The sequence below is a fragment of the Tachysurus vachellii genome, chromosome 13, assembly GCF_030014155.1.
Source record: "Tachysurus vachellii isolate PV-2020 chromosome 13, HZAU_Pvac_v1, whole genome shotgun sequence".
NCBI lineage: Eukaryota > Metazoa > Chordata > Actinopteri > Siluriformes > Bagridae > Tachysurus > Tachysurus vachellii.
This window is the reverse complement of record NC_083472.1, coordinates 6314005-6335759: the sequence shown is the minus strand read 5'-3', so window position 1 is coordinate 6335759 and position 21755 is coordinate 6314005. Positions and strand designations below refer to the sequence as shown.

The 21755-nt window shown below is 38.8% G+C and overlaps 1 protein-coding gene across 2 annotated transcripts in view; it reads right to left on the bottom strand.

Annotated features, from left to right (window-relative positions):
- si:ch211-269c21.2 (carbohydrate sulfotransferase 8) overlaps positions 1-21755 on the bottom strand; it is a 69294-nt gene that overhangs the window by 14387 nt on the left and 33152 nt on the right. For both annotated transcript variants that reach the window (XM_060885716.1, XM_060885715.1), the window contains exon 2: positions 20334-20524. In XM_060885716.1, coding sequence (XP_060741699.1) covers positions 20334-20493 — 160 coding nt within the window. In that variant the 5' untranslated portion in view covers positions 20494-20524. The remainder of the gene's footprint in view (positions 1-20333; positions 20525-21755) is intronic.

The window sequence follows — 21755 nt, the reverse complement described above, 5'->3', positions numbered from 1 at the left end:
GTAGACTTGGTTGTTGAGTGCTCTGCATTTCTTACTAGGCAGGCATCACACACCAGAAGCAATTTCTCGCAGATTTTATTGCCCAGCGTGTCTTCAATGACCTGATCAAATATCACAGGGATCTGCAATCTTATAAGCAATGTGTTGGTTTGTACTGCAGGTTTTCATTCCAGCCAAATCTAAGCTACACCTCACGGTCTTTTAAAGACTCGATAGATTAAAGCAGTAGAATTAGGCTGACTTCTGCTTGAATGGAACGAAAACCTGCAGCCACACTGGTCCTTTATGGGTAAGTTTAAAGGCCACTTATATTGTGTATTGAAACGACACGGCTTGGCTAGAACGTGTAATTCAGCCATATAAGGTTGAATCAGTCCATTGGGTCTTTGATGGCGTTTTCTTTGATGGAGTCTGTAGTGCTGTAGTAACACTCTCTGCTCGCTAGCAAAGTGAGCCGTGAAAAGCTTGCAGCACTGAATGTTATAGCCTTGCTTAGTGCCCAAAAGATGCATTGCTCTTGTGCCCTGGGGAAGTCAGTGAGAATGGCAGTTTGTCAGGTTGCTGCTCTGCTGATATTTATATCAATGAACATTAAAACGGTTAATGCTCCAAGTATTGCATAATGCATCTGTTGTATTTAGTTTTAAAACCCATATAAGTATGGATAAAATTGGATTTTTTTAAGTAAATAAATATGAATCCTACCACTCGGCTCATAAACACTGGAAAGCACTAGGGTGGAAAAACCCAGACATGGAAATGCCAGCACTGTCAGTGTGATGTATGATATCGACTCTTGACACTTCCTCAACCTCATATCACTTGATATATGGGTCGAAAACCTTTAAAAAATAAAAAATAAAATAGAATAAAAAATGTAATCCCATTCATGAATTAAATTGGCTCTAGTTCCCAAAACATAAAACAAAAAAGTAGCCTAATTTAAACCACCATGACCCAGACTAACTTACCAAGGACATTAATGTTAATGAATATCTTCTATATAGTTAATGAATATAGTTTTTAACTTGCTCACAAATAACAGCTTCCTGCTCATGTGGAATTTTGTAGCATTACTCAGGTTTAACATACAAAGTGCAAAGGGATAGGGATATTTAAAAAAAGGCACTAGGCAATCTTAATTGGAAATTGTTTGCAGCTTTTAACAAGGTTTAAACATCTCCACACTTCTTTACATCTGTTTACACTTATATTCGTTTAACATGACCCTGAAGATGCAGCATGTGAATACGGCATGAATCTTTACAAAAGTGATTTTAAATAGTTCTCTGCCTGGCAAGTTATTGTGCTCACCTGTCTCATATCCCACCATGCATGCAGTACAGAGCTGTGTGCATGATTCATTGCTGAGTCACAAGCAGCTGGAAGTTGGTTCCCTCCTGGGACACCACTGAGAGCTCGGCCTGATTCTCACGCACTGGCTGAGATGAAGAGGTTCAGAGCGAGTGAGCTACTGCGTGCCAGAGGCTGTGAATTGTGTGAAAATATGCTGTATATCTCATGCACTGATACTGTTTATGCTGCCACATATTACAGCTCCTGGTATTTCTCTGTATTTGAATGCACAGTATTGCTATGAAATATGATATTGGGAAGAAATGAATGTAGAGATTTCTTTCGAATATTATTGTGGAGTGAAGCAAAAGGTCACTTGGCGCTTGGCACAGATCCTCAGAAGACATGATGTGCAGTAAGCTAATACTGAGGCTGAACAAACAATTTAAAAGCCATCACTTCTTTTAACTCCAGTAATAAGCTCCGATATTGTTTCCCGGATGCTTGACACGACCTTCTTCCTAAAGTAATGATGAGGCTGCCGTGTTCCACCTTTTGTTTGTGTAGATTCATCTTAAGATATAATGAAAATGGATTGCTCTTCAGAATGAAAATCCAGGTCAGCCCACAAACAAGATTGTGCGAGTGCTGTGCTGCAAGGGAGAGAGGATTTGAGCGTTTTTCAGTGTCTACAAGTGGAGCAGAAATGTGTGCCGATCTACCTGTATTGATCTTCAGAGCTTTCCTAGGGTAATAGAGCACTCTGTCCTGTAGCTTTGCCAAGCTTTTCTGTATTCTACACGGCTGCGTTGACATTGAAAGTCTTTTCCTTGCACAAAACTCTTTCACATTCTGTACTGAAAACCTTTGATAACTGAGGAATCTTTGTAATGAGATGAATGAAAAGAACTGAATCGGGAACACTCGTGCAGCAACAAATACCTTGGGAAAAAGAAACCGTTAGGTTTGCCAAAGCTGAGCCAAAGAGAATCAGAAATGAATCCAGAAAGTAGAATTACATTGGCTCAAGCAAACAAAATCTAAAAGCCTATAATTCTAAAAAGTTGTTTCTGAGCACCTTGCACACACCCTCACCTCAATGTCCTCTTCATAAAAAAAAAAAATATGATACAAGCTGTGGTAACAATTACATCCAGTTCTCCAGTTTTATAAAAACTCACCAAAGAAGTACATTTCTCTACAGCAGCCACAAGATTGTTCTGTTAACTGGACTCTTTATGGGTCTCCAGTCATTTCATTTGTGGGCACTCTACTGGAATAGCACATGCTGACCCAAAAAGAATGAGGCATATGAAGGTTTCATTGACAATATCTAGAGAAGGGAAGAAATCCAATACAATGAGACTTTTGTGAATTATTGTAAAGCAAGTAGAAACGGACAAAAACAGAAACTATACAACATACAATGAACTGAATTGATTTGTTTTGCCTGTGTGTCTAAATAACCTTCTAAGCTTCTTTGTTGTGTACTGAACTATGGTGTATATTTTTGAAGAACACAGAATCGACAGTGATTTCTACACACGGCATTTCTGAACCGTGCAAAAACCTATTCAAACAAAAAAATGTGTGTATAAAGATTTCACTGTAAAATATGTGATTAAGTCAAATCTAAGCTTAGATTTGTGCACATATTTTGACAATAGTTAAAAAGCCATAGGTGTAAAAAGCTCATCAAGGAGTGCTTTAAGTAAGTTAAATCATGGGCCAGGTATCATTGTTCAACATAAATAAGCTTGTGGTTATGCTCAAATCCCAGCAACGGCTAAAGGATATGTTAGGGCATGTTAATAAATGCAGAATGGCTTATCTCTTTCTGTTGGAGGATGTTACACACTGTGGCATTCGGAAAGGGATGACACATTTTTTTCAGATGAAAGCTCTGAGGTTTAGATTAGTACAACATGTACTGAGTCACAACACCAGTACTGATAAATGAATGCTATTAGCTAGGGTCTATTTTTTAAAGAGTTACCCAGGCACAAAAATTTGATACCTGTGCTATGTGAGTATTTAAGATTTTGGACCTTCATTGAGAAGAGGCCAACCATATGAGGATCCTGAGGCATCTAGAGATGTACCAGCTCCAGTTGGACTCCGTTTCATGAAGTATTCCGACATTCTAACAGGAGATGCCAACTCCACGTGGTCTTTGAGGACAACAACCTCCTAATCAATACACAATTGTCAGACTGTATATTTATAATAACACCCTCCAGTGTCACCCAAATGAGGATGAGGTTCCCTTTTGTGTCTGGTTCCTTTCAAGGTTTCTTCCTCTTCCATTTAAGGGAGTTTTTCCTCACCATAGAGGATTGAGGATAAATACAAACACGTTTAAATATAAGTATAATATTAATTTTTGTATTATATTAATCTTTGTATAATATTACATTTCTTGTATTATGTTTCTTATGTTCTGTAAAGCTGCTTTGAGACCATGCATTTTTAAAAACGCTATACAAATAAAAGCGCTATACAAATAAAATTTGAATTGAATTGATTTGAATGTGTCCTTTTAACCTTTTGTGTCCTTTTAACCTTTTTAAAGCTACAGTCACGTTCAACAGAGAAATAAGACATTTCGTGGTTATTTCCCAATCAGAGAGTAGGATTATACCTGCAGTTTTCAATGCAATCATTTTTTATCTAGTTCTTAAAAAGGCCCACCGAGGAAAGACTCACAATATCCCATCCTCGCACTCTGAACTTTTTTTTAGAGAAGGAGGAGCATTAGACTGACCAGGTTGCCAGTTAGAAAAAAGAAGCAAATAACCATAAATTAATTTTTTTTTTCATTCAAAAAGAAACAAACAAACAAACAAACAAATAAATAAATAAATGTCACGAATTTCCAGGACAATGTACAGGACAATTTCTACCATAAGGGAAGTGGAAAGCAGGAGGAGCATTAGACTGACCAGGTTGCCAGTTAGAAAAAAAGAAGCAAATAACCATAAATTAATTTTTTTTTCATTCAAAAAGAAAGAAAGAAACAAACAAACAAATAAATAAATAAATGTCACGAATTTCCAGGACAATGTACAGGACAATTTCTACCATAAGGGAAGTGGAAAGTAGTAAAAAGAAGAAGAACGTGTCTTCCTGTGTCACTTTTCCAGTGCCCAAATATTTTGTGCTAGTTTCGGGGTTTTGTATGATTTTTAAGAGGTTGTTTTAAGGGCTGAATCTAAATTTTTAATTCAGAAAAAAATAGATTTTTGCATATAAGCCTTCAAAGATTTATTCATAAGATGCTTTTCAAAACCTTTTCTACAAAAATGAGACAAATGGGAGCTCTGGTCTGAAGGGACAGTACAATGCTGCTTCTCCAGACCTTATCATATAATCGGCATGAGCCTTACGAGTCGAGTCAGGTTTGTGAATTCAGAGCCATGCTTAAGCCTGGCGGAATTCGGTGCTTTCTTCTGCATCTCATCTAAAGCTTTCACCTTTCTATCCACTCATATCAGCTTCTCTCGAGGTCAAGGCCATAAATAAGAGCCAGAATGTATGAGGAAGAGAGGATGACTCATTGTGACTCATTAGGTCACCGCTGCCACATAATCAAGGCCGAACTGATATATGACACATATTTGGGTCACACTGAGACGAATACCATTTTACAAAGTCACTCATTAAGACAGATTATTCAGGATGATTGATGGAGTAATTGGCATATTTATTTACCCTGATATCAGAATTGAAATGGACGTAATATCTCACTCTATATGTCCTGTCATTAACCAGCTGGCTCACAGAAGCCTGACAGTGTTAAATGCTCAAGAGACAAAATGATCAGCATCACATCAACATCTCAGTGAGGACAATTACTAGAAAAGACAGAGAGCAGTGTTGTTAGAAGATGTTGACCCATATATTCACTCATTTGTCCATCTGGTAGTATCTCTACTCTGCATGACATGTGGTCCCTTTCCAGAACTGTCTGTCCCTCAGTGGTGGTCTATCAAAATCAGACCTCGGTTACTGACAGCAAAATCCATCACTATCTTCAGGAAATGGTTGAAGACCCACCTCTTCTTTATATGAAAAAAACCCTGCACACTTACACCACTACTCTGTGCACCTCGGCCCTTTAGCGCTCAATAAAAAATCCTGCATGGCAGCCCTGCTTATATTGTCCTCTGCTTGATATATATCGCTTTGCTTCTTTTTCCTTATTTATAAGTCACTTAGGATCAAAGTGTCTGTTGAATGAAAAATGTAATATAACATAATGTAATTTAATGTTTAGAACTTCTCTCCTCTTTGAATAGACTAACAGAGTCATAAACAGTCTGATTCTGCTGTCACAGGGTTCAAAGACTTCAGTTGTATCTTGATATATAGTCATGTTTAGAGAATTAAAGACAGAATTGGTTAAAATAAAAATAAAGGTCATAAACTGATGTCTAGAAGAAGTGTGATATAGTAAATGTGTTTTAATACAGAGATTTGGATTAGAGAGAAAAAATAAGCAAACCTCTGCCGGCAAATTGTCAGGTGAAAAAATCCTAGTAAATGCAGCTGACAATTTGTATTGAGACATGTTCCATATTGCAGCGAGAAATCCATCTATTCCAGCTGGCCGGCTCTAGCACAGAGCAGCTGCATGCACCGAAAGACCTGCACTTGGATGCGTTAAAATAATTAGGTGCCTGTCATGAGAAAGTGGGCTGTGGTGCAATGCTCCTTGAATGCAAGCCCTACAGTAAATTAAATCCAGAAATGCCAAGTATCCAATTTCTTACCATTGCCATTATGGCCACCCAGCCATATCCATTTATCAATTTCACCCAGTGATAGCTAGCTGCAGTATATCAGCGCAGTGTCTGCAAGGAATCTGTAAACAGCCTCAGCTCAAAAAAACATGTAGTGAGATGGAATTCTTAACACACACACACACACACACACACAGCATCAAATAGCAGGCAGCAATATTTACAACAACACATTAATGAGGAAGTTAATGTTTACAGACCATGAAATCTTTCCGCATTAAGATGTCTGAGGTCTTGCTGTGGTTCCATCAAGTCCATGAGATGAATTAAACTCAGTCTGATCTATCAGAGACCTTTTTTATTGATTCTGTCTGCAGTTAAATTTAAAGCTGCTTTCCTTCTTTTTTGCTTTACTACATCAGGAAATCAGGAACAGGGTCTGTAAGTGCTTTTGCACCTATTAGTCTGTTTGCCTAGCTCAAGATAGAGTGAAATTTATACTGGTATTGTTTTGGTTATTGGACATTATTAGATACCTGGATATCTTTAAACAAACTAAAAAAAGGTTTCATTGATTAGTCAGAAATGTGAGGACAGAAAATCATAGTAATCAACTGGGAAATCAATTGAACAAACCATATATAAAACATCAGGTCTTTTTTTTTTTTTAATACAAATTGAATCAGGTGTAAATGAACAGGAATCAGGTTGGAATCGAGGTTGAATAGGACTGAATCATAGCTAAATAAGGGCTGAAATAAGATTAAGTCAGGATGAAATCAGGATTGAATCCAGATTGAATCAGAAAGAATTGGTTTTGATTCAGGAATAAACATCAAAATGAGAATTAGAAATGAATTAAGATAAACTTAAGATTGACATAATCAGTTGAATTAGGATCGAATCGTGTTTGCAGCATTCAATACCTTCACACAGAGGGGTAAAGAAAGTATGGCCTTCTGGGCTACATGATAAAAAAACAACGGCCAGAAATGAGGCTTTAACCGTGACTCCTAAAATATCCCAAAAGCACTAAAAGAATGTTTAAAGGAACTATTCTATAACACTAAGGCTATGTTTATACATGCAGTCATTTCATCACTGCGAGTCACTCTACTATGAGGTCCTCAGTAGGTGTCCCTACTACTGGTTGCCATAGAAATAGTGTTTCTCAGTGGGTTGCACAATGAGTATTAAAATCAGTTTCTTGCTGCTTAAAACAAAACATTCTAGAGGGAGATTTGGGGTTTGTATATAAAATTCACCAGTGAACACAGTACATGATACCAGATGAAGGAGAAGCAGTGTGTGCTCTTTGGATCATGTGCACAATCTACTAATCTACAATATACAGAGTACACACTGGTCAGTGCTTTTTTGTGTATTTGTTATGTAGTGTTTTGTATTGTCTTTTTGCACTGTATTTTGTCTCGCACTGTTTGCACTAGGTAGCAAACGATGTACTTTATTTGTCTAGAACAACTTACTTTACGGGGGGCACGGTGGCTAGTGGTTAGCACGTTTGCCTCACACCTCCAGGGTTGGGGGTTCGATTCCCGCCTCCACCTTGTGTGTGTGGAGTTTGCATGTTCTCCCCGTGCCTCGGGGGTTTCCTCCGGGTACTCCGGTTTCCTCCCCCGGTCCAAAGACATGCATGGTAGGTTGATTGGCATCTTTGGAAAATTGTCCGTAGTGTGTGATTGCGTGAGTGAATGAGAGTGTGTGTGTGCCCTGCGATGGGTTGGCACTCCGTCCAGGGTGTATCCTGCCTTGATGCCCGATGACGCCCGAGATAAGCACAGGCTCCCCGTGACCCGAGAATAGTTCGGATAAGCGGTAGAAAATGAATGAATAAATGAATGAACTTACTTTACGTCCTTAACTCTGTGTTGTTTTATGTAGCACCACGGTCACAGAGAAACGTTATCTCATTTCTCATAGTACATATCTGATGTACTGCATCAGATATATGGTTGAAATTACAATAGAAGCTTCTTGACTTGACTTGATTTCACATCCAGTGCTAATCGCTGCACCGATTCACTCCGAATTTGCATAAAGTTAAACTTTTCACAACTGTGAAACTCTGCCAGCGGTCGCTGACACTCAAGTCGCTGGAAATCCCCAGCACTCAATGAAAATGAACGATCTCTGGTTGCTTTGTCGCTGTATGTGTGAAAGTATCATTAAAAAAGCGATACAGACAGTAATGGGAAGCATCGGTTTCTGCAAACTACCTGCAATTGCTTGATTGGTACCACATGCATCAATGACAGAAATATTTGTACACGTAGAAGTGCCTCAGTAACACAGTTAAGACAGTTTGTCAAGTCTTGCGCCAAGGACAGCAAATTTATTACAGCCTGTAGAAGCATGGTGTGACCGGAATGACAGTTGAAGAATGAGGATCTAATGGATGGATGTATAATAAGACATTACATTATAATGCACCATCTTTCTTTGGAACAGCCAAAATTTATTTCAATTAGGAACATTATAGGCAGCAGCAATCTTCCTCTGAATTCATTTATCCCTCTGGAACATAATGCATGACATTTAAGTGACATTTACTTTAAATGGCTAAGGCTTAAGATAAATGTATGACAAATTAATTATTTAATTGAGACACTGTATTACCGTTTTCGGAAGATGTGCAGGGATTTCAATATTTTCGTATGCGAGTATAATTTGCATAATTATCTGAAAACGTGGAACAAGCAGCTTTTTGAGACTTGACAACAGTGAGTGCTGAACTTAGGTTGAACTGTATGAGCTGTGTGTTGTGTGTTGCAGGATGTCTCGTTGGCTGATGGTTCTGAATGCTGAGGATGGAATTCGACAAAAAGCCGTCACAGCCTGGTTTGTGAGAAAGCTAACAATTGAAAGACGACCGAAATGACTCCATCAACAGAAGAAAAAGCGCTATTTGGTATAATGTAGATAGATAGATAGATAGATAGATAGATAGATAGATAGATAGATAGATAGATAGAGTCGTATGGAAAAGTTTAGGAACCCCTGACAATTTCCATGATTGTCATTTATAAATATTTGGGTGTTTGGATCAGCAATTTAATTTTATCAAATATCTGAAGGACACAGTTATATTTCAGTAGTGAAATGAGGTTTATTGGATTAACAGAAATATGCATCAAAACCAAATTAAACAGGTGAATAAACTTGGGCACCCCAACAGAAAAATCACATTAATATTTAGTAGAGCCTCATTTAGCATAAAATTACAGCCTCTAGACCAGGGGTGGCCAACCTGCGGCTCTTACGTTCATACCGAAGTTTGTATTTGTGTCTTTTTAATATGCGCGTTCGCATCGCTTGAGTTCAATACGGTATTTTCATCAAACGCGCATGTGAGTGGGATGAAAATACCTCAAAGTTTCCCAGTAGGAACAAGATCATTTGAGTAAACAATTTGTGTCAAGTTCACTCTCAAAATGTGTATGATGTGGCTTTTGGTCTCTGACTGGTTGGCCACCCCTGCTCTAGACGCTTCCTATAGCCTGTAATAAGTGTCTGGATTCTGGATGAATTTTGGACCATTCCACCTTACAAAACATCTCCAGTTCAGTCAGGTTTGATGGTTGCTGAGCATGGACAGCCCGCTTCAAATCATCCCACAGATGTTCAATGATATTCAGGTCTGGGGACTGGGATGGCCATTGCAGAACATTGTACTTGCTCCTCTGCATAAATGCCCAAGTAGATTTTGAGCAGTGTTTTGGGTCGTTATCTTGTTGAAATATCCAGCCCTGTCGTAACTTCAACTTTGTGACTGATTCCTCAACATTATTCTCAAGAATCTGCTGATACTGAGTGGAATCCATCCATAACTCAATCTTTGTTTCATCACTCCACAGCATCTTATTCCAAAATGAAGCTGGATTGTCCAAATGTGCGTTTGCATACCTCAAGCGACTCAGTTTGTGTGTGCGTGTGTGCAGAAAAGGCTTCTTCCGCATCACTTTCCCGTACAGCTTCATCTTGTGCAAAGTGCGCTGAATTGTTGAACGATGCACAGTGACACCATCTGCAGCGAGTTGATGTTGTAGGTCTTTGGAGGTGGTCTGTGGGCTGTTTTTGACCATCGTTCTCACCATCGTTCGACTTTGCCTCTCCAATATTTTACGTGGCCTGCCACTTCTGGCCTTAACAAGAACTGTGCCTGTGGTCTTCCATTTCCTCACTATGTTCCTCAAAGTGGAAACTGACAGCTTATATCTCTGCAATAACTTTTTGTAGCCTTCCCCTAAACCATAATGTTGAACAATCCTTGTTTTCAGGTCATTTGGGAGTTGTTTTGAGGTGTTGCCACTCTTCAGAGGAGAGTCAAAGAGAACAACAAGTTGCAATTGGCCTTAACTACCTTTTCTCATGATCAGACGCACCTGTCTATGAAGTTCAAGGCTTAATGAGCTCACCAAACCAATTGTGTGTTCCAATTAATCAGTGCTAAGTAGTTACAGGTATACAAATCAACAAAATAGCAAGGGTGCCCAAATTTATGCACCTGTCTAATTACGTTTTGATGCATATTGCGCATTTTCTGTTAATCCAATAAACCTCATTTCACTACTGAAATATTACTGTGTCCTTCATTTATTTGATAGATCAAAATGAAATTGCTGATCCAAACACCCAAATATTTATAAATGACAATCATGGAATTTTCAGGGGTTCCCAAACTTTTCCATACGACTGTAGCTACTTGATTCATCCGAGTTGGAATCTGAGATGAAAAATTCCAACAGTATCCACAAACTTAGGCAATAATGCATACAATAAATAAAAAAAAAAAATGAAAGTAATACAATTTAATTTAAGTTAAAAAGTCTGTGCAAATCTGGGTGCAAACCCCAATAACTGATAAACAAACAGACCTACAAATAAAGTAAGCTTGGGTGATGAAAACCTCTAAACCTTTCTTTTGAAATAAACCTTTCTGACTTCAAAAAACCTAAATATTCATTCACTCATTCATTCATTTTCTACCGCTTATCTGAACTACCTCGGGTCACGGGGAGCCTGTGCCTATCCCAGGCGTCATCGGGCATCAAGGCAGGATACACCCTGGACTGAGTGCCAACCCATCACAAGGCACACACACACTCTCATTCACTCACGCAATCACACACTATGGACAATTTTCCAGAGATGCCAATCAACCTACCATGCATGTCTTTGGACCGGGGGAGGAAACCGGAGTACCCGGAGGAAACCCCCGAGGCACGGGGAGAACATGCAAACTCCACACACACAAGGTGGAGGCGGGAATCGAACCCCCAACCCTGGAGGTGTGAGGCGAACGTGCTAACCACTAAGCCACCATGCCCCCAAAACTAAATATTATTATACAAATTTAAATAACGAGCCTAACATCTGAACAGTAAATTGGAAGTTTAGATATAATCCTGCTTTAGAAATGATATACATGATTTAGAAATTTCCTGCTGTCCTTTCCCACACTAAAAAAGAGGAGTGTGTGGTGTATGAAGAGTAGCCAGTGGCCTCATTGTGTCAAAGTCTCGGCAGTTTGTAAGACCTCTGCTCTGGGCAGCAGTGGGTGGGACGGAGGTGGCCTTGAATAGGAATCAATTACGGCATGTGCGGTGGAAAAAGCTGGACACAAAGCCATAGCTATGTCTAGAGGGAGTGTGATAACCTTGACTTGTTCCTGATGCAAGCATTTTGGCCCCATATTATACAACGTGACCAGGTCTCTCATCATCGTCACCCTTCTTTAAAAAAAAAAAAACAGGAAAGCAATGATGGCCTATGCTACATCAGCATAATAGCCTCAATGTCATGAATATTTTAAGCTTCAGTAGAAGCTGAAACATGTTTTAAATTAGGTTACACAAGATCAAAAAAAGACTAAATTGCATGCTGTGCAATATGGAATGACATTACCATGAACCTTTTAGTAGGAGGGAGGGGTGATATGGTGCAAAACTGCTCGAAACACAAACAAAAAAGAGAATTAATGGTGACTCAGTGTGGTCATGCCATTTGTTTTATTAACAGACAGCTGCTACCTTGGCCTTAGATTAGTTTGGTTTGAAAGATTCCACCCACCGTTGTGTGGGTTCACAAATCCCTCTATTGCAGTAGGCTTAATTCAGAACAGGACTGTGCTTTTCTTTACAAATCCTCCAAAATCCTTCTGTCATATATATGTATGTATAAGTACATAGCCTTGCTGAATAAAATCCTGGCTCAGCACAAAACGATGGTTAGCATGACTAGCACAGTTTGGCACTTCACTTAAAATAACAACAACAGGGCACGCAGGACAGTAATCAGCAATGTGTTGATGTGATGCAGCCTGATACAAAACATCAACTACTGGTAGCATGCTAAAGAACATTTCCCAACAACAGCCCTTCTTAAATTTTTATTCCTGTTCTTTTACAGCAGTGTGCTGTAACAGATCCTGTTATCACTCCCTGTTTTCTTGTCTATTCTAAAGCTAATAAGAAAAAAAACAACTTATGTTTCCAGGAAGACTCAAAGTCTCATGTCCTGAACACAACATGTTGGCACTGGAGACTCCTTCCATAACATCTCCTTAGAGAAAGCTTCGCTAACAATTTTGAAAGGTTTGTGTATTATTAGCCTCATATTATGTTGACTATCTGAAACACACGTCTGTGTAGATGACCTGTTAGTATAGAAATGATAACATATTAGACTCATCATAACACATCAGCTCTTGGTACTGACAGAGAAAATTAATCAACACCTTCAGACAATGAGAAGCAAATATTCAACAGAACTGTAGTATAATATATGACATCTAATTCCCCTGCAGATCTCAGGCCCCTGCCCTCATAATAAACATTAATAACTCTCATTATTTTTTTTCCAAGCAGTCTGTAATCCTCCCCTCCTGCTGCTGTAGTGTAAAACTTTTCACTCACTATTACGTCCTCAGACTTGTATTCAGGTTCACCGTGCTGTGTCGTGACCCAGCCTGCTGACCTTGAATCAGAACCTGGTGTTACACTCAAATATCTTTGTGCTAAAGTGTGTTAGAGTGTTGACTTAAATAGTGCAATTTTTTTTTCCACACACTATACTTTCTTCCTCTGGGTTTGGAACCCAAGGGAGGAAAATGTAATCTTCAGCTTCACACCTCAGGGTAACCAGAGGCAGAAATGTTCTGCTGTGATATAATGGATCCCGTAGGTTCATCTCACCTTAATTAAGTAGCAGTCAATATGCTGTAAATAATCACTGATTTTCCACAGCTGCTGCATCGGGTCCTGTGTCATACTGGATGAGAAGTGGCTTTGGAATGGTAACCGATCATGTATCGATCGTTGATGCTCATCGTCTCAGCTACAGGGCATCTACTTTAACCACTCTTCAATGTATTGATTAGGATAGGGTATCGTGTACGGGTATAAACACTGTCCTGTGTGGACTGCAGATATGAGACGGTTGGGATACAGCCAACAAATCATGTTTTATGTTTACAGATTACACCCAGTTCATTACAATTTAGAATATGAATAAAATACATTGATGCAAGGTGAAGTTCCCCATCAAGCTTCACTATACTGTATGTCCAAGAGTTTCATGGACATCTGAACATCAGAGCAATATGTGCTTTCTGAACAGCTTAAATCAGATTCAGTCCCACCTTAACAGATGCAATAACCTCCACTCTTCTAGGAAGGCTTTCTACTAGATTTTGAAACGTAGCTCTGGGGATTTGTATCTATTGAGCTAGAAGAGCATTAATGAGGTCACTGATCAGGTCAGTGATGTCAGGTATGGGGGTCTGGGGCTAAGGTGGTGTTCCAGTTCATCCCAAAGGTGGTCAGTGGGGTTTGAGGTCAGGGCTCTGAGTTCTTCTACTCCAACCTTAACAATCCAAAGGAACACACTTTTTATACACTTTGTGCATTGTTATGCTGGAACAGGTTTGGGTAAACGTAAAGCTACAGGCTAAAATTGCTAAAATTGCACAGCTTGTGGATGACTCACATATGGGTGTGACAGTCAGGTGTCCACAAAGGTTTTACCATATTATGTATGTTACACAGGACATATATACATATATATGAAACTGGTTTAAATATATACTATGCAAATAAGATATCTTATTGTGTGATTAATATTTGTGACCTGCCAATATGCCCTAGTCACTAAACTACACATGGTATATGAGTACATAATATATAGCATGTAACTCTAAGTATTTGTGGATACATAACTAAAGACTTTTGCAGAAAGTATTGAATTTAATATTTAGGTGGCATAGTAGTGTAGTGAGTAATGTTGTACCTCTGTCAGTGTGAGTCATCACCCTGTATGTGTGGACTTCTTCTAGATTCTCTCCCCCTGTTCCACCCCAAAAAAACACGCAGGTACACAGATTACCAGTGCCAAATTGCCCCACTGTGCTATTTATTTGTTTGTTTGTTTGTTTATGTCCTGTATTACTACATTGTTGGGCAGATATAAATTGTGTGTGTGTGTGTGTGTGTGTGTGTGTGTGTGTGTGTGTGTGTGTGTGTATGTCCGCCCATGGTGCCCATCCAGAATACCCCGTGTGACCCTGACCAGGATAAAGATAAATAAATGAATGTGAACTTGTTATTCGCATCAGTGGCATGGATCATTTCACAGACATAAAATCGGTTCTGCCTGTGGTTTATGCAGTGTGTAAAGTGAGCTCCAAGGCAATTAAATTAAGAGTGGAGGCTGCTGGAAAAGCTTGCAATAATGTAGCTCTCTTTCACCCACTGAGTACAATATGCTACACAGAGACTGAGCTCAGTTTAGAATTCGAGAGCTCATCCTAAGAGCTGCACAAGCACTTTTGCAGAGACAAAATGATATCACTCTAGTCAGATAATCTCATTGTAATGGTGCTGTATCTGACTGTGAGCGGCTCCTGGAGAGCTGATAAATCATTCTCTCTGTGTTAATTACTGAGCTCTGGGGCGTGGCACATCTGTCCCCTACTTTACAGTAAGCACCATGGGATCTTTTTGAAAATTCAAGAGTTATAATCAAGAGCTGTGTGATTTTCTTTCTTTTTTCCTGTAGTGATCTAACAATGGGCTTCCGCTTTTTTCTGTCTATTTAGTCTAATGGAGAAATAGAGCAGGTTCCCAGTCTCCACTTAGGCAAGATTTACCATTTTTTTCCACTTTACATAAACAATTAATTAACCCTTTCTGGGGCAATTTCCTGTCTAATCTTACAAATAGACTAAATTACAGTACCAGCTGTGATAGCACTTTTTAGTATCCTAATTTACAAACAGCACGAAACACAGTTCGTTCACCGAGGTCCTAGAAAGGTAAATGAAAATGAGCCCAATTCTGCAGGAAACGCTCTCATCTGGCAACACTGTGTTTGTGGCTCTGAGCAACACAGCTAATTAACACCCAGTTTCGAGAAGTGGACAGAGTCGTATGCAACACTGGCCGCCATTAAATGTCCATTAAAAGTTTTGCATATCTAAATTCTGTGTTATACTGTGCCATTACAGATGCCTTTACAGTTTCTTACTCACCACAGTGGTAGCAGCAATCAAGATTTATTAAAACTGTCAGAACAGTTTCTAAAGTTATAAACATTATTTAAACAATAGCGATTTTTTCTGCATTATAAAAACCAGACAGAATCTGCACGGCATATAGACTGAAACCTTAAAAGAAAACATAATTAGCCACAGATTTTGCATATGCATATGTTTGAGGTGTAGACTAGCACCCAGTGTGTTGCCACATGGCATTTATGTTCATGTACCAATCAGGGAAGGTAGTTTACACAGAATTCAGCCTAATTATACCTGAAAATAAGCAAGAGCAGCTTAATACATCTGCGCTATTATGTTCAGGATTGTGTATGAAGTTTGTTATACAGTATTGGCATCCATTTATTTATTCTCTTATATAATTGCTTATTTATGAATATAAGCCGCAGCAGACACAGCTAAAACAGCCGAAGACTAAATTAATAAACCGTGAGAAACATATTTTATTGGGCATGTTTCATTATTTCCAATCAGAGTATTTTGCATTGCACTTATTGAAGTAAACCGCTGAAACAGATGACCAGTTAAACTGTCAGTGTGCACTATGGACTATGGCTCTGATTGTTGCTTTGTTTTTCTTTTCATTAAAAAATTTGATGTGCTATGTACACACAGATATAGAAGAGTGCTTTTTTGACCAAAAAATTTACGTTGTCTGATCTTTTTAAATTTTCACGTCAGTGCTAATAGTCATGCAGATAAAAGATTCAGATAAAATGATTTAAAATTTGTATCAAATGCTCATAGTAAATATTGTAGTAAAGAGAACATGGCCCTTTGTTACGGTTCAGCCCGGACTTTTGCCCATGTGCTTCTGTTTATGTCACGTGTCTGCCCCGCCCTTGTTTACTCCTCCCCGTCTCTGCACACCTGCTCCCTATGTTTTCATTGTCTTGTCTATTTAAGACTGATGGAATGGTCGTCAGTTTACACTCGTCCTTTGTCCTGTTCAGTTTTCGTCTTTGTTCCTGGTTAGTGTGTTTTAAGTTATTAAACCCTATTTATTCGAAGCTATTCTGTATCTAGGTCAGTCTTCCTCCTCCCGGTGTGACACCCTTTAAGTATTTTAGCCCCGTACTGTGTTGTAGTTTCTTATTGGTTATCAGCTACATGCTCTTTAGTATAGAACATAAGATTGTGCTTCTGTACTAGTCTTTTTGTGGTTTTCTGTCGTTACTCGCACACTCATCGCTCGTTCAGTGCCAGAGCCTGTTAGCTGTCCCAACTGCATATAAAGGGGTGTTCATGCATAATTTTCTGTTGCTAAGTGCGCTGTGAACTGATATTCCAAAGAAGTTTAGTAAACTCTGTTAACAACACCTTCTTGTTGTGGCTCATTCCACCTGCATTTCCATGTGTATTACTCCAAAACAATAGAATGGCAATATCAGAATAATGGCATTTGGCAGACACTTTTCTCCAGAGCAACTTACATTTTATCTCATTTATACAGGATTCCATCAGTGGCAGCTTTGTGGACCTGGGATATAAACCCCATAACATTCTGATCAGTAGTCCAAAACCTTAACCAGTAGGCTACAACATCCTCATGGTATGGGTGTGTAAGAAATAAAGGTCTGAGTATTTCTGCTAATACTGCTGATTTTCCAGGTATTTGTAATCACAAAATTCTCACAAGATGATGGGATAAACTGGAAACATCGTACTGATGACAGCTCAGAGGAGAACGTCTTTCCAGCCTGGATAAGCAAAGAAAGCTTCTCGGAGTGCACTAGTTTTACCATAAGGACTAACATCTGCAGAGGAAAACCACACTGGGTTCCAGTATTGAACAGGAAAAGGAGTCTATAGTTGCCACAAATTCACCAACCTGACAGGTGAAGAGTAGAAAAGCACCAGGTGATTTTTCACTGAATCTGAATCAAAAGTGTCCACTTTTAATGAGCCTCCTGTCCTCAGACACATGAAAGGAAGGTCACATCCATCGATACAGTAGTCCATTACCTTTAACTGTTAATGACTATCCAGTATGAACATATAATTAGGAGACAGCTTCAGATAGACAAATGCACTTCTATACATTTTATACTTGGTGCTGTTGCATATTAATAACCGCTAACAGCTAAGAGATTGGGCTCAGTCTGTGTATACACTCTTTGGTTTAGTGGAACTCGTGTACATTTTTGAAAGAATGAAAGAATTTTGAGCAATATAGACACAATTATACTGTTTATAGGGATCTCTCAGATGTATCTGATGTGTTATTACGCGCAGTATCCGCTTATATAAACCATACGCAAGGGTTATACTCTATATTATAGTAAATGCCTATTTTAACATAGATGCCTATTTTTAACATAGTTTTATAGAAGTTTTAAGAAGACATTTGTCATGTCAAATGCACACACACACACACACACACACACACACATATATATATGGCAATCTGAACAGAATACACACACACACACACACGCAGCAGGCATAGGACAGACTCAGTAATGAAAACCACTTTGTTTAAGACATCAAGAGGTCATATAAAAATAAACTGTAGATGTTTTTGTTGCATAAACAATTGCATTATCTGGACTTTATGGTCAAAGTTTATAACAAAATTCAAATGCAAGACAAGTTTACAGTAGTAGTTTAACACAAAACTGAACCAGGAAAAGCTTATGTGGCTACAAAACCAAAACGAAAACAGTATAAAAACAGATTTTACCTATTAGTAGAGCACTGCTCATCTGTTAGCAGTCATACCGTCACAGTAATAAAGCCATTTTGAAGATGATCAAATGTCTGTTTATTCATTCAGAGCACCTAATTTAACCTACAGCAACATATAAGTGAGATTAAAGTTTATTCAGGCTTTATGAATTAAAACAAACCCAGAACATTCCTGTGATCATGGAAGCATCGATCCTTAGAAGAAAGAGTTGAAACTATAGACAAGGAGAAACCACACAGATGGAGGAGAAGCCCTCCAGACATTATTGAGTTGTTTCTTTAGTTCCCTTCCACTGAGTGCTTACACAGGTTCAGTCAATAGTAATTGATTTGACTCCTCATCACTGGTCCAGCTATTCAGTAATAGAGAGAACAATGCTTCTCATGAGTTTGCAGCTCCTTTTACCATTCATACAAATGGAAATTGCCATTTTCGAGTAAAGAAATGCATTATTGCACTTTAAATAAGACTTTCCATCAATGGTGCTAGATTTCCCGGTATACAGGATGCCGTGGGTGCTGTGAATGATGGTGGTGGTACTGTAGGTGTTGTGCTTCTTATAACAGCATACAATGGAGACTTAAATTGTGTCTGCGAAATCCTGCTGATTCCATTTCAGCTTTAAGACATTTTTTTTTAATGCTTTGGTAATTGGAGAGTTCAAGATGACAGGAAGACTAGGGTAATAAACTTAATAACTAAAAAATCAACTGTAGTGGGCAGAAACGCATCTCAGAATGCACAAGTCATCAAGCATAGAGGCCGACGGGACACGAGAGTAGACGAGCACCTCAAGGTAGGAAGATTTTTTTATTTTATTAGTTCTGTTGATTATTAGAAAGAAAAGTTTAAGTTCTCAGTTGTTTATGACGTAGATTCACCAAGATGTTGGAAACATATTCTGGTCCATGTTGATATGACTGCATCACGGAGTTCCTACAGATTATTCAGCTGAATCTTCTGGTGCATTATCATCCTGGAAGTAGCCATTATAAGATGTTCAGTTGTGGCCATGTAGAAATGCTCATTATAACCAGTATTACTCAAATAGACTGCATTCAAGCAATGATTGATTGGTAATGATGGCCCAAACTGAGCCAAGAAACCAATCACCACACTTTTACACCAGCTTCACCAGCCTGGACTGTTGGGTGCAAGGATTCATGCCCGTGGTGCCAAATTCTGACCATGCTGTGATTGTGAGTCAGCAGAAATCAAGAATCATCACACCAGGCTTCTTTTTTTTCAGTCTTCAGTTCAATTTTGGTGAATCTGTGCCCACATCTTCCTCAACGTTCTTGGCTGCTGTAATCAATCCAACTAAAGGTTTGGTACTGGTGTGTATTCTGAAATGATTTTCTGCTTACCACACCTATAGATCGGTTCCAACCAGTCTAACCATTCTTCATTGAGATTGCTAAGAATGTTTCCCTATCCTCATGGTAGATATGAACATTAACCACAATTTTATGCATGGCATTGCTTCCACATGACTGGCTGTTAAGATCATTACATGAATGTGTAAGTGCTTGGTTTGTGTACATATTTTGAGAAATACAGAGAGATACAGGGACCAATAGCATCCTAACATAACTAACTGCATGTGCATGTCTCCCACGTGTAGCTCAAAATTAGCGTAATATTTTCTTATAACACTCCACTTGCAGTTACTGCTTTCTCAGTGTGAAAATGTTCAACCCAGAGCTCGTATCTGCTACTTCTAACGGCCCGGCAGGGAAGACGTAGTGTAATATAGCCCACGAGACATGCTGCTACACGTTGCTGCTTCTATCAACCTAAACATTTACAGAAATATTTCTATAAGCCCTAACACTATGCAGGATGAGCTGTGGATTTTGTTCCATTTCATTTAATTATTGAAGACCATTCTGCAAAAAAGCAGCATATGGTGTTGCTGCACTGGGAGTCACCTGCACAATAAGTAGTGGTGTGAAACTCATTAGTTAGAGAGGCAAGAAGCAAAAAAAAGACATACAGCTTATATAAAGTAATGCTCGGTGAAAGTCAGACAAACCTGGAGTTTGTTCGTGGAGTGTTTCTGTGAGGTACTGTAAGTGCAGAAGGAGCAGCAAACCTCCGGCGCTGAACAGCAGCAGGAACATGAAGATGTACGGCAGCCTCATGGTGGCCAGGCGCAGACACCTTCTGCCTTGGTCTATCACCTTACAGTCCATGGCCTACTGAGTATGGCCCTAAACCTGGAGCCTACAAACGCACACACAAAGACACATAAACATGAACATTTTCCACTAACTCTCAGGAGATGTAAATAAGTACGAGCTAACATAAATTATCTCCATGACAATTCATTAATATCAAGGGTACACAAAACAATGCGTTCTCAAAATATACACGCTATCTATAAAAATACAAATTGAGCAAAATTCAAACATGAGACAAATTTTGTCCGTGTGCCCCGGACTCGCAAACACTAAACCTGTCAGCGAACGCGGGATAAAAACGGACCCAAACGCAGGACAGCTTAACAAAAATGGGGATTTAATAAATTAAAGAAACACGAAACAGGACACAGACATAACCAGACATGACGACGACAGGAGACAATAACAGGAGACAATAGGATTACGCGCTGCACGAAGCAACGCGGCTCAATTAAATAATACAAATAATCATTATACACAAGGGACAGGTGTGCAGAGGCGGGGCAGAAAAGACAAGGGCGGGGCAGACACGTGAACATGAAACATAAACAAAAGGCACATGGCCAAAGTCCAGGCAGAGTCCTGACAAAACCGATCAGCAACAAAAATGATAAACAACCTAAACGCTTTACATGGACTTATATTTAAACATTTGACACTGAAATATTTCCCCATGTTGGGGATGTAAGAGGAAAAAAGTACATTATTTCAAATGAACATAATGTGAATACAAATACAGAAAGCATTTGTTTTTCGTTTTTTTTTTAGCTTGTCAGAAAGTTTCATCTGGTTGAGATTAGAGGTGTGTATCAGCACGGAAATCCGACAGGACACAACAGAAATATGTGAGAGACAATTGCATAATTGCATACTTTTAAACTTTATAGTCATGTTTACACTAAGGGCATTAACGTGAAGCTATATTCATTTAAGAATACAAGGCACACTATTATTTCTTTCTTTCTTTCTTTCTTTTTTTCTAACTAATGGTTTGCTTCAATAGCTCAACCTAAACACTACTGAGCTTCAAAATAAAACAAGAATTCGATCATATTTTGTACAAACTAGGCTGAAATTCACAAGAGAAATATGGAGCCGCCACACAATTACTCATGTAAGTCCATGCTGTGTACAGGTCAGGTCTCTACTGGGCTCCAGAAATGTAATAACTTTAAGGAAAATGAACTTGTTCATGTTCAATGTTCTTGTTCATTATTCATTTTAATTGCATGTGATTTTCATGTTTTTTCGAACTTCCCGCCATCAGTATAAAA